The sequence below is a fragment of the Carex rostrata genome, chromosome 7 (assembly GCF_964058835.1).
Source record: "Carex rostrata chromosome 7, lpCarRost1.2, whole genome shotgun sequence".
Lineage (NCBI taxonomy): Eukaryota > Viridiplantae > Streptophyta > Magnoliopsida > Poales > Cyperaceae > Carex > Carex rostrata.
In genome coordinates, this window is record NC_135924.1 from 9,694,647 (window position 1) to 9,708,442 (window position 13,796).

Sequence of the window (13,796 nt, forward strand, 5' to 3'; positions counted from 1 at the left end):
GTGGAAGATGAACGGATATAGAGAATATGGTTCATTAATTTAAAATTTGTACGGGGGGCCCTTTCTGAACGGTCATTGTCGGCCCAATGGGCCTTAAAACAAGCAACAAATCATGTCCCTTTCAAAATTGATATGCACAAAGTTAAAATTTATTATTTAATATGCAAAAGTATATAAAACAATGAAAAGGGCCTACGGGTATTATTGGAAAGTTTTTATCTATGTAATTCTAAAATTCAGACGAACAAAAATAAAAAAATATCTCATTTGTATCAAATAAAGTAAGATTGAGCTTATTAAGTTTGATTCATAGATTTTTTTTTTTTTTTTAACTCTGACAGAGAGAAAAAAGTATGGATAACACTCAATGATTCTAATCCATAAACGAATTGATTTTTTACCGCACAAAACCCTCTATAACCATTGATTTTCTATGGATACAAAAGATTTTGTGCCGCAGAAAATCAATTCCTTTATGGACCAGAATCATTAAGTGAGATCCATAAATTTTCTAATTAATTTTTTGCCGCACAAAACCATCTGTACCCATTGTATCCGTAGATAGAGAGAGTTTTATGCCACAGAAAATCAACTCTTTTCTGAATTGGACTATCCATAATATATATTTTTTTTTGCAAAATCTGTGTTGTTTAAAAAAAACAAAAAATAGAAACAAAGTACTCTTTTTATTTTTATTTGTCTGAATTCTATAATTTCTATGAATAAAAGATTTTCGGTATTATTAACTGAATAGAAAACAATGAAGAGAGAATTATTTTACTTTTTTTTTTTATAAAGTAGCAGCAGTAGCAGTGGAAAAAGGAATCCAGACTGCCGGATTTTTTTTTTTTGACCCCCAAAAGATGATTCGATGGAAAACAGCGGCGGAGCCGCATAAATGTAGGAAGAGAGTTTATTTATCTCTTAATTTTGAAATTTGGATAAAGGTCTACGGGTAATAAAGTTATTGTTTACCTCTAGAAAAATATTTGTTCACTCTTATATAACCGTTAATCTAAATTAATTAATTCACGATAGCCTGTGACTCATTAATTATCTTAATAATTTTTTTTTGTCTATTTTTAATAAATTTTTTGACTACGTCTCTGAATGAAAATCTTCTTCTTTTCTTGTAATTAAAGAAACCGTGATTTCTAAGAAAATTTCTTAACCAATTGGTAAAACCGTAAAAGATAATTTAAGAAAAATTATGCCTACAACTGGACGAATCCCATGAGAAATTAGCGCTATGATCCTTTTTTAAAAAAAAAAAAAAATCCTTTTTATCAATGATTCGACTTTCCCTTTATTGATATTAATATTAATCTGAACAAATGTTTTAAAATGCGGTTTTGTTCATGCATGCAGAAGGTCACTGCATACTGCATAGTGGTATGCGGACACATATGCAGATTTTAATGTGGATTTATATATACGGATTTTAAAATAAAAATTCACGTGTGTGTATTTATATATTCATATTCATATAGTTGAATTTATTTTCACATAACCAATATGAAGTGTGCTTTATTGTATATAAAAAATAAAATAATTTGAGATTAGATAGTAAAACTCCGCATAATGCATATGAACTTTTAATTACATGTATTGCATATTACGTTTTTATTCTGCATATCCACATATTTGGACCGCATGCTCAAAACTACATGGGAGGGACTGCATGACATTCTGAGCACGGCTGCCGATTGCATAAGCATATGGGGCCGCATTTTAAAACACTGATATGAACCCGTTCCATTTATTTTTAGAAGTGAGTGGCTTTTTAGTATCAAGATAAAACAATGAAATTAAATAATTTTAAATTAAAATTTATTTTTTTATTCTCACGAAATCATCCAAACTATTATAAATAGCTTTAATCTTTTTAATCTTACTTATATACACACATAATTATCATATTATCTTCATTTCTATTGCTCTTTACGACCAAATCTGCTCTTTCGACCGTCGTTGCGCTTCGATGTCCGAATCTACTCACCCGGGCTCCGATCAAAATGACGCAGAGACTCAACACTCTGAGCTCTGACAAAACCACACTCTCGGCTCCAATCACTTCTGCTTGACTTCTTCCCTTTCTCTCATTCTCCTCTCCTTTCAAAGTAGATGCGCAAAAGAGATAAAAAGCTTTATCGGATTAGAAGCCTAGAAGGAGTGAGAGAAAGGCAAACTAAAATTAGAGGTTTGTTGAGGGAAGAGAGAGTGCGACTGCGCGACATTACGTTAGAGTTTGAAATCGCCCAGTTACTCTTTTTGTTCGCTTTTTTTTCCGCGATCGTTGTTTTTTCTTTGTTTATGGTTATCTGTAATTATTTTTAGACAATAATTTTGATGGCGCGTTCCATTTTAACTGACGGACCAGAATCAACCAAGATAAAATTACAAAAATCAGTTTAAAAGATCCTGTAGGTAGTTAGCACCATTTTGTCATAATCAATATAGACTCAACCTAAAGAAATTTATTTTAATTTTCAAAATAATAAATTCCGACAATATTCACAAAGCTTGTAATTACAATCGTTTTAATCCAAATCTAATTCTAGTTTTTTCTCAAAAAAATGATGATCAAGTCTTCAAATGTTATTTACAATAAACGAAGTAAATAAAAATAAAAATAAAAATCACTGGGTCATGATAGAAAAAAAAAAGTTTCAACGTTCTTGCAAGGATTTTGCTTGTAATCAATTGCTGTTAGATATACATAAAGTTGTCAAATTATAGTTTTGAAACTATAATTCGAGAGGATTTGGTTAATAATATAAAAGAGGAGGGTTCAAATGCACCCAAATTTTTGTGCACCCAAATGCACTCTATCTTTCAAATCTTTTTTCTCCGTTTTCAAAGTCCGAATAGTCAATCCGAACCGTTAGATGCAATCTATATATTAAGATGTGCTTGGAGACCAAATTTTAAATTTTTTGGAATTTTTTTACTATTTATTAAGCCACTTTGAAAATCGCTGATTTTACATTTTCTGGACCATTGGATCAGCGACTTTTCAAAGTGGCTTAATAAATAGTAAAAAATTCCAAAAATTGTAAAATTTGGTCTCCAAGCACATTTTAATATATAGATCACATCTAACGGTTCGGATTGACTATTCGGACTTTGAAAATGGAGAAAAATGATAGGGTGCATTTGGGTGCACAAAAATTTGGATGCATTTGAACCCTCCTCAATATAAAATGGCTTTCACCTAATCACAGAAAGTTTATTTACTGTCGATTGTTGTTGATGATCAATTGTTGTTTTTTTTCTAAATGTACGGATTTAATTAAAGAATCACAAATGAATTTAAATTGTTTATTTCAGACCGGACAGTCCAAAATCCAGATCAATTGTAATCGTAAATTTATCTCTACTTATGTAAATTGTTGGTTGAGTGTGCTGTTAGTTAAATTGTCAACATATGTATTCAGTTTATCATATTTAAACTTACTTTAAACAAAATTAACTAAAAGTTTAAATACCATATATGTTCGGTTCAAAGTGCAAATATACCTTCTGTCAGTGGCTTACGAGTTACGACAGATAAGGACAGCGTTGGCTGATGATTAATAGGGTTGACCGATCAGCTCTTGGTAATTTGTCCGTTTAACTATTATGTGGAAAAATGCAATTGCTGGTAGCTTCTACCAGTTTTTTTCTCAAAAAATCTCAAAAAAAAAAAAAAAAAAAAAAAACTATTATGTGGAAAAAGTTGGAACTGGTTGTTCAGTTGTCTACTTGTATCTGGTTAACGCCTTGCAAGTCATTCTAAGTCGATTCTCAAAAGATGAGGTAACTGTGATGTGTAGGGGAAGAAGGATTTTTTTTTTTTTAAAGTATAACCAATTTTAATTATTTTATAATAGAATAAGCACCACTATTGAGTTGAGTTTTATAAAATTAATTTTTTTTTTTCACGATATCTAGAATCGGTGGAGCTGCTTTTTATAAAAACAAAATCAATAGTGCTTGTTTTTATTAAAATAATTAAATTGATTCTATTTTAAAAAAAAAATCGGGAAGAAGAGGGAAAGAAATGGCTGGGAAAGGGAATTTTTTTTTTTGTTGTTGAAATTTTTGAAGTAAGAGATGAGTTAATCCAAATTAAGTTATTCGGCCTTTACAAGTGGATTAACTTACTCTATACTTACTCTATTTGTAGCGCCCACTATCATAGACAGAGACTTATTTTCCAACATGTTACTCTTCTATATGAATTAATTTAAGTCATAAACTAAACTATCAAATAAGATATAAAATATGTGAAGTAAACAATTTAATCCTTAACTTTAGTACACAACTAAACATGACCTTTGAGCACTGCCGGTCACTCTTTCTCTTCCTTTTCTTTTTTTTGAAAACTTTAGCTACCAAAATTCGTGAGGAAGAATCGAACTCAACCTTTGAGTATAACAACTTTAAAATATTTTCGTAGTCAATAATGCTACTCTCCTTTCTCTTTCTCTTCCTTTCCTATAATTAGGCAGGGGTGGTGACTAGAAACAAATACTGTGTTTCCGGAGCCCATGTGGTAATGACACGCAGTAGGAAATATAAGAGAAAATGTAAGAGATTTTCAGGATTAGTTGATAGTCTTCGTGTAGTCCAGATACAGGTCCACCTAGACCTAGACTGGTATGGATCCTACGGCCATTCATACCAGACAAAAAAAGAAAAGAAAAAGAGTAGACTGTTAGGGACCGATAAACTTGTAAATTTTTTTTCATAGAAATTAATGAAAAAGGTAGAAAGAGAATATTAGTAGAAAGATCGGTACATATTTTATTGATTATAACAATCAAAACAGTTTAAATAGGTAGAAATTTCACCGTTTCTAACCTCTGTGTCAAATGTAACAAATGTTTTAATATTTTAATATAACAAATGTTTAGATAAATAGAAATATTACTTATCTAAACTCCATGTCAAACAAGTCCGTATCAATTCCTCTCGCCGCGGATATATGGGACAAATAAAAACAATAGGTTAGAGCCGGTGGAATTTCTACCTATCTAAACTATTTTGATTGTTAGAATCGATAGAATCTGTACCAATCTTTATATCAATATTACAACAATCACACTATTTCTGTTTCTCTCTCTATCTTTTCAATTATTATTTTGAATTTTTTTTTCCGATAAACTTCGTTTCGTTTTCTCCTTTTTTTTATATATAGCATGGCAAATAATTTCTTTTATTGTTTTTTTCTTCTTCTGTTTTTACCTTACTTCTGTGAGATTCAATTTGAAGATTTCAGAATTTTCAGTCCAGTTCTGAAAAAAATAATAATCTACAAATTAAAAAAAAATAACTTCCTGAATATTTACGGTCATAATTTTCTAGTAACTTCATGAAAATTTACAGGTCATAATTGTAATTCCATACAGAAGCAAATTCCAATTTATTTTTTCACAAATTTAATGAGTAAGACTATAGTACTATGCATAACGTTGATTGGTCTGTACTACGAATCAATTTTTTTTGTTTTTATAATACTAACGGTTCTCAAACCAAAAATTTAAGTTCAGAATATGGATCAATATGCGCTATGCATAGTACCTACCATAGCTTCACTCAAATTTAAATAAATTATCGAACTCAACATAAATATCCTGTTGTTTATCAAATAAATTAGCAAATTTATCAAGACCTAAAATTTTCTTTTATAAGACGTAAAATTTTCTTTTATAAGCCTACGCAAAACCAAATTATATTGATTTTGGCCATTACGTTAATATTTGGATTGTGAATCTTTTATTCTATTGTAATAGATTGAGGCACTTTCAAATATTTTACATAATACATATTTATTTTATAATTTAGGCTAGATTTTAAAAATGAGAGCATATCCTTTCTCTTTCAATAAACATCTGTATTGTAATTTTTAGAAACTATGTTTGATGCATAATGATATTATTCGGAAATATTGTCTTATTTTTATTCGAATCTAATCCTAACATACTTTTTTTCGAAATAATGTCTACTGAACATTATTTGCGTAACTTTACAGGTCGTATATTATTCAGTTTATACAGTCTAAAATTCTAAACCGTCTGATTATTCATCCGAATGGAATGAATTACAAGGCCCAGACCGTAATTCAAATATTATTCCTCGCACGAGGTACCCAGAATGGGAGGGCCCAATAAACTATCTGGCCGTATGAATTTCAAATCCAACGTCTAATTAACACATATTTTTCCTTCTATCAAATGATCAAATCCATTAAAAGGTTGAGTAAATTCAAAGCGAACAGTTGTGAGGCCCATAGATGATAGTGATGGATCAATCTTGCGTTCGACCTTCCCTTCGTCACCAAAAAAGAAAAATCCAAACAATCCTCGTCTGCTCGATTTTAATCGGACGGTCGAATTAGAGCTGCCTGATTTATATAGCAGTCATTACTCATTAGTCATTACTCATTACACTTGACTGGGACCGTACGATAGGCAACAGAGAGAAACACATGTCTGTACTCTGTACGATCGCTTCTGGACAGTTGGAGAGAATCCGGACAAGCCTTCCATTCCTTCCCTGGACATAACGCTCCAACTTCCCACCCAACCAAACCCAACCGAACTAACCCGATCGGATCCAATCTCACACTCCCCTCCTCTATCCGACCATGCACATTCCGGCGATCTCGCCTCTCTTCCTCCACCTCATCACCTCTTTTCCCTGTCTCCTTCTCTCGCACCTCCTCCACCTCCCCTCCTTCTCTCTCTACTCCCTCTGTACCTACATCTACCCCGACTCCGCTCCCTCCTCCGCCCCTCGCGCAGTCCTCCGTCCCTCCAACTCCAAACCCTCCAAGCGCGCCCCCGCCACCACCCCCTTCGACACAACCGCTGCTCAGCTCTACCGCCTCCGCCTCGACCACTCCTCTCTCTCCTCCCGCCACCACTTCCCCTCTTTCCACATCTCTCTCCTCCTCTCCTTCTCCCTCTCCTTACCTTCCCTCCTTCTCCATTACTTCAATTCTTCTTCCCTCGCTTTCTTCCCTTTTCTATTCATCTCCATTTCAGTCAGCTTTCTACTGGTAACCCTCATTCGTCTCTCCCTTGAAAAATCGGCCTCTCGCCGATCTGAGAAGTTCTTCTCTCTACTCTCATTTGTTGTTTCCCCAGCTATCTCTCTCATTCTCATTCAATTTCTCTCTATAAACCCTCCTCCAGGCATTGCTTCAGCAGTTACTGGCTTGATATCATCCCTCATGTTCATCCCGGCTGCACGATTTGCACGCAGCTTCTGGCTTGGTACCGACCAGTTAAGGTTTGACTTGCCGGTGCTCTCCTGTTCATGGATTGGGCTTGTGCTGTTGTATAGTACAGCTCTGATATCTCTTGCTTCCCCAGTACTTTTTTTTAAGTCACTTCTCCCCCCGTTTTTTGTCAATGGGGCTGAGGTTTTGCAGGTGCCTGTTCTGGCAGCTGGGGCTCTGTTGCAGATTCTTTCCCTAAGAGCTATGGTTCAGATGTATATCAATGAGGCGGTCACCTGCTGGTAATGTTTAATAGTTCACTGTCATATTGGTTTGTATGATACTTCTAATTGCCTTCAGTTTCTATCTTGGTTCCAGTTGAGCCTTTATTGACCTAAGTGATAGAAGGAAGTTTAAAGGGCACCTATAATATTGTATTAAGCTTGAATTGTGGAAAACAATCTGTAGTCATTACTCATTTGGTACCAGCTGGTTTATATCATTGCTGAACTAGTCTCTGCCACCATTAGATGATTACTGTACCAACTATATCTGTGGAGCCATCTGGTACAGCTTCAGAAACGATAACTGTAATAAACCAGCATTTTACTTAATCTAACATTGATGCCTTGTGCAATTGATGGGAACTTTATCTTTGATGTTCAATTAAGAATTAATAAAGGCCAGAGTAGCCAATTCATAGTCTCAAGATAGTATTCCTGGCCGGTATAACTAGAATCTGCTGGTTTGGGATCTGGCAACTGGCATATTGACTAGGGGATTAAAGTTGGAGATATTGGCAGGTATCAGCAATTGCATGTTACCCGGATCACTGATTTGGATTATGCACGTGCGAAGATGTTTCTACACAACCACCACCTCTGTACAGCTGCCACACAATTTTTAGCACCACCAGTTTTGGTTCTTTTGCTTCTTGGCCTGTCTCAGCTGAGAGGTAACTTGTTTGAGGGTGTATTTCAAAGTTCTATAGATTTGTCTGATATTTTAAAGGAGATGGCTTTGTTCACAGCTTGGTGGGTTATGTTTGCTTGGTCGGTTGTAACCATGGCAATTCTTGCTTGTTATCGTTTCAGGTTGTTGGTTATTTCCTGATTTTTTGTCCTTAGATTTTGGTACTTTTTTTTTTGTTTTTAATCTTATTGGGCTGTAGGATTAATTTATTAGATTTTTTTTATTCATGAGGCCATGAATATAGTTGTTACAAGTTTTGTATCAATTTTGAGTTGTTATTCTTAGTCAATGTTATATCGTTTGCAATATCTGCTAGTTCACTTTCTTTAAAGCTGAGGATTTTTCCTAAATTGTACTTCTTCCCTCAATGTGGCTTTCTGTTGAATGCTGTTTACTTGTGCATTGAGATAGTAATACTAGGCCGGTACTTACAAAATCTTTTAATGATTCAACTCATGAGTGAGTCTATGGTACTATGCATATTACGATTTGGCACCGTGCTACGGCTCTATATTTGAGTTTTCAAATCCTAATGGTCGATCCGAACCGTTCATCTTGTTCTCCATATTAATATGTGTTTGGAGACCAAATTTTACATTTTTTGAATTTTTTTTACTATTTTTTTAGATTTATTAAAAATCACTGTTTTTGGATGGTCCAGAATTTTCAGATCAAGTGATTTTCTAAATATCTAAAAAAATAGTAAAAAAATTTCAAAAAATGTAAAATTTGGTCTCCAAACGCATATTAATATGGAGAACAAGATGAACGGTTCGGATCGACCGTTAGAATTTGAAAACTCGAATATAGAGCCGTAGCACGGTAACAACCCGTGATATGCATAGTACCATAGACTCACTCTTCAACTCATTTTCAAATAAAAGATTTCAAATAGAAATGATTTGGAGGTGACATTACATGATGGAAAGGAGAAAAGGATGGGATGAATTATTTGTATCAATATTTTTAACAAACATTAATTTTCATTCAATTTACTGATATTGCCATTGAAATTCTAGAATTAGGGTTGCGGATTAGAACACACAGAAATCAAATAAACTTGAACAAAAAAGCAGTAGCACGAGTACTGAGGAGGCTGAGGAGAAGGAACACACCTTGTCGGAGCTCTATTGCAGTGCCTCGTGCCTCAACAGCTATCTAAATTGGGTGAAGAAGCGAAGGGACAGACTCGACTTGTGGCCTTTGCCAACTCGTCATAAGTCGATGCAGTTCCGAAAGGTTGCAACTTGCAAGTGGCGTTCACAATCTTACTTCTTCTCTTGACAATCAAACGGCTTATATATCTATTTCCTGATTGCCTCTATATGATCTAGTGATGTATTTATCAGACCACTGATTTTGCCTTTTCAACCTCCAAGTTACTATGTTGATCCTTTCTGTTCAGTTTATGAAAATGGCCACCTTCCTTTCCATCTCCCCCCTACCTATATTGGGCCTTAGCCTAATATATGATTCGTTGCAGATCCGTATCAATTGAGATTTGGGCTCATACCTGCGTTATTTTATTTTTTTTAAGAGAGAAAGATAGAGATTTTGTTTCTCAATTGATATCAACATACATGGAGAGTTATCAAACTAAATACCAACATGGGCTCATAGGCTCATAGCCCAGTAGTTCACCTCCAAGTGTGTTGATATCCATAGTGGCCCATCATTGGATTAATTTTGAAGGGCCTGTTATGATCCAATTTAAATTAACCACATAAGTTTTGGGTTATATTTCATGTATTGCATGAAACAATAAATTCGAATATATTTGATACACGGAATCTTTATACAAAACTAAGTTGTGCATGCTGGTGGTTGAGAGTAGAAAAAAAATAAAAAGACATCCACGTGGCAGGTAATTAGAGGAACATGCCATCAAATTTTGGTTAAGAAACAAGAGTCTTGCTAGTTATATATTAAACAATTTATTATTGAAAAGAAGACCAGTGCCAGTGGTACTTGACTCCAAACCATGATTAAGCGAGTATTGCTCCATAACTCCCAAATTGTGTCCCCTTGTTACTTCTAACTCTGGTTTTTATAATCAGTGTTCAAACTCTATTTATTTTGAACTTGAAATAATTTCCTAAATAAAAAAAATCAGAAATTTATATTGTCGTAATGTGAAGCATTTTAGTACTTGTTAACATAATTTTAATTAGAAAATAGTTGAACATGCAGTTGGTTGCTTTTAGAGTAAAACACTTTTATGAAAATATCGACCATGACGCATAATGTTCCATGTTATTTTTGAATTTTTTTGTAAATCGAGTATTCCACCAAATCTCATTGCTAATTGCATGTTAATTTTGCAAGTAGTTTATAAATTTTCTATTAACATACCTGTTTAAAATTTTGAACTAGTATTTTTTTTCTTTTATTATTGTTTTTAATTTGGACATAGATTTGATGGATTTTCTTTGAGTGATGCTACGGTACTATGCATAGCGCATATTGATCCGTATCTTCATTCTCAAAATTCAAATAGTCGATTTGAACCGCTCAACATGATCTCTACAATGTACCTGGATGCCAAATTTTATATTTTTTAGAAACTTTTTACTATTCTTTTAGATAGGTATAAAATCACTTGATCTAAAGATTCTGGGCCATCCAGAAGTAGTGATTTTCAACCTATCTAAAAAAACTATAGAAAAATTCTGAAAAATATAAAATTTGGACTCCAAGTATATTTTCATATGGAGATTATATTGAGCGGTTTGAATCCACTGTTTGAACTTTGAAAATGAACAATACCACATCAGGCAACTAGGAGTCTCGTACCAGTATCAACACCGGTACAGATACCAAGGGGCGCAAAAACAATGATGGTAGATGCATCATGGGACACCTCAAAAAGAACTGGATTAGGGGTAATTTGTTTTGATGAAATAGGAGCACTTAGCAATGCATTTTGTTATAGGCTAGATACAAATGACCCCTTCCATGCAGAGGCTCATGCTTTACTCAAGGCACTGCAGATGGTACAAGAACAGCATTCAACTGCTACTGCATTGACCTTGATATTCTCGGATTGTAAGAATTTGGTTCAAGCGATCCAAACACAGGAGGTAGAAGAATTACCATCATGGAGAGCAAGAGAAACCGTGTCACTATGCATTGACATCTGGAGAAATGTGAATCATATCACACAGATACACCATACAAAGAGAGAAGCGCTAGTACAACCACATCAACTGGCGAATGCAATCAGAACAGCAACAACGAACAGCAGTGCAATTGACTTGGTAGATCAGTTACAAATAGAGAGACACCTCTTGAATGGGTTTTTTAGAGTGTACTCTTAAGAAAACTGATGTAATAATAAGTAATGTAAGCTAGGTAATTTTATGAATTCTGTTTTACTGCAATGAACTTTAGGAAATGTAATGTAGGAATTTCAATTCAATAAATCATACCTACGGGTTATTCTCTCAAAAAAAAAAACTTTGAAAATGAAGATATAGATCCATAATATGGACCACTGTGCGCTATGCAGAGCATCGTAGCCTTACTTATTTTATGTACTTTTTAGCCATCTTTGTCTTTTCTTCTCAATTAACCATTGAAGATACCCCTTTTAAGCTAGCATTCTAGAAATTTTTACTTGGGTACAGTTATGGTGGTTTATTATCGTTTCCTTATGTCTTGTGCTGTGTTTGCAGTCCTTTATAACTCAGAATTGATCAATTAATGATTAATGATTACCAATTTAAAAATAGATAAACCTGGAATAACTAGTGGTTAGAGGGGTAGGATTAGATTCTCTAATTAATGGTAGCATGATCTTCTTGCAAAACAAAAGTTATTTCTTATTTGTTTGGGGAGCAGGTGACAATGGAAGCAACAAAGAAGTCCTAATCTTCCGGTTCCTCATGCCTCATCATACCTCCAGTTCAAAGTAAAATGGAGAAATCCATTTCCACAAATCACGGACATTTGGTGTGGAGATCAAATATATATATTTTTTTTGTCCGCATTATACTTGGAATTTATTCTTGAGTGAGGGAGCGATATTTTGTCTGCGTTATAAATTTATATCTCTATTTTAAAATTTTAAATAGTCAATTCGAATTCAATAAGATGTTCATATAAAAATGTACTTACAATTAAATTTTACATTTTTTTTTGTTATTTTTTTAAATTGATAGAAAATCTTTAGATAAGGTGTTTTCTCACCGATCTAAAAATAGTAAAAAATATTTTTTATATAATATAAAATTCGGTTTCCAAGTACATTTTTGTATGAAAAAAAATGTTGAACAGTTCGGATTAATTATTTGACCTTTAAAAACAAAGATCTAGAAGTAAGAACTTACATGCACATTGCAAAGTACCATAGCCTCACTCTTTATTTTCTATATTAGTTATTGAAAATTAAATTTTTTAATGATTTGTCTGCATCATTTACTACGGTTTATGTTGTGAGAAAAACGCATGCATGTTAATCTTGTTCAAATATATGCATAATTTTGTGACTTCAGAATGAATAAAATGTACAGTTCCAATATTTTTTGTTGTTTGAAATTTGGAAATTTTATTATGAATACAAAATTACAAATTTATGACATGATGGCGTGGAGGACTACTATAGTTTACTAATAGATACATAAAATTGTAATAGATTGATTAAAAATGTTTGGAAAGATTGCTCAGATTATATCATGAGACAGTATCCGCGAGAGATACTATCGGTGTACCCTCGTGGATGCTACCGTCGTTAATAGAGAAAACACATTCTGTCAGTATACTCTCATGAATAGTCACTTTTTATCCTTCCAGATACTATCTCATTCTTTTTATACTGTTGGCTAATTGTTAGCAAGGTCACATTATTTTTAATTAGTTCAAATTTTTGGGTTTATCTGATAATTAAGTCGGAAATACTTGGAAACATTTATCCTTATTGTGCGGCCATAATTACATCATGAGTATAATTCTTCTGTTTGCCAATTTTTTTTTTAATAGATGAAGGTTATATTGAAAATAACTTCAACTATGAGGATTTTTTTATCTGTTATTATATTTTATGCAGATTTCGAGAAAGGGGAGGTAGTACAATTGGCTAAGAAAATGTCCTAGAGTTGTTATACCCAAAGGTCGAGAGTTCGATTCTCTCTCACGAACCTTGGTAGCTACTACCAAGTTTTAAAAAAAAAAAAAAATTATGCAGATTTCATTTTTTTTTTATTCTCTCTTTGGGCATCCTCACACTAAAATACAAATAATTAGGAGCTTCATAATAAAACCTAAGCCTTCTTCAACTTTAACTACAATATATAGCATAATTATGAACCACTTTTTGATACAGTGACAAAAAACAATACTCTTCAGATTCAAAATTCAACTAAAATATTTCTCGTAGATATTAAAAAAAATATTGAATAACTTGAGCACAATCACTAATTATATATATAAAAAAAAACTTTAGTAACATAATTAACCTTCTGTTATCAATCACTTCTATGACACAGAAGTGTACGAACTAAAATTATAAGCAATAATCTACTTGCAGATCCACACGCAAGTGACCCGCCACACACTTAACTTCAGACTTCTGATGCCTCAGGCCTTAGCTACTTGAGAACAAAAAGAAGAAAAAAGAGTG

General features: G+C 33.3%; 1 protein-coding gene across 1 annotated transcript; it reads left to right on the top strand.

Moving 5' to 3' along the window:
- Window positions 1–6,509: 6,509 nt before the first annotated feature.
- Window positions 6,510–8,529, top strand: LOC144556972 (transmembrane protein 161AB protein). Its single transcript, XM_078305484.1, has 2 exons — window positions 6,510–7,509; window positions 8,011–8,529. The coding sequence occupies exons 1-2, from the start codon at window positions 6,632–6,634 to the stop codon at window positions 8,318–8,320; spliced, it is 1,188 nt and encodes a 395-aa protein (XP_078161610.1). The 5' UTR covers window positions 6,510–6,631; the 3' UTR covers window positions 8,321–8,529.
- The last annotated feature ends 5,267 nt before the right edge of the window (window positions 8,530–13,796 follow it).

Coding starts and splice junctions, on each gene's coding strand:
- LOC144556972 (XM_078305484.1), top strand. CDS start 6,632: ATGCACATTCCGGCGATCTCGCCTCTCTTCCTCCACCTCATCACCTCT. Junction 7,510..8,010: donor AATGAGGCGGTCACCTGCTG/GTAATGTTTAAT, acceptor AGATATTGGCAG/GTATCAGCAATTGCATGTTA.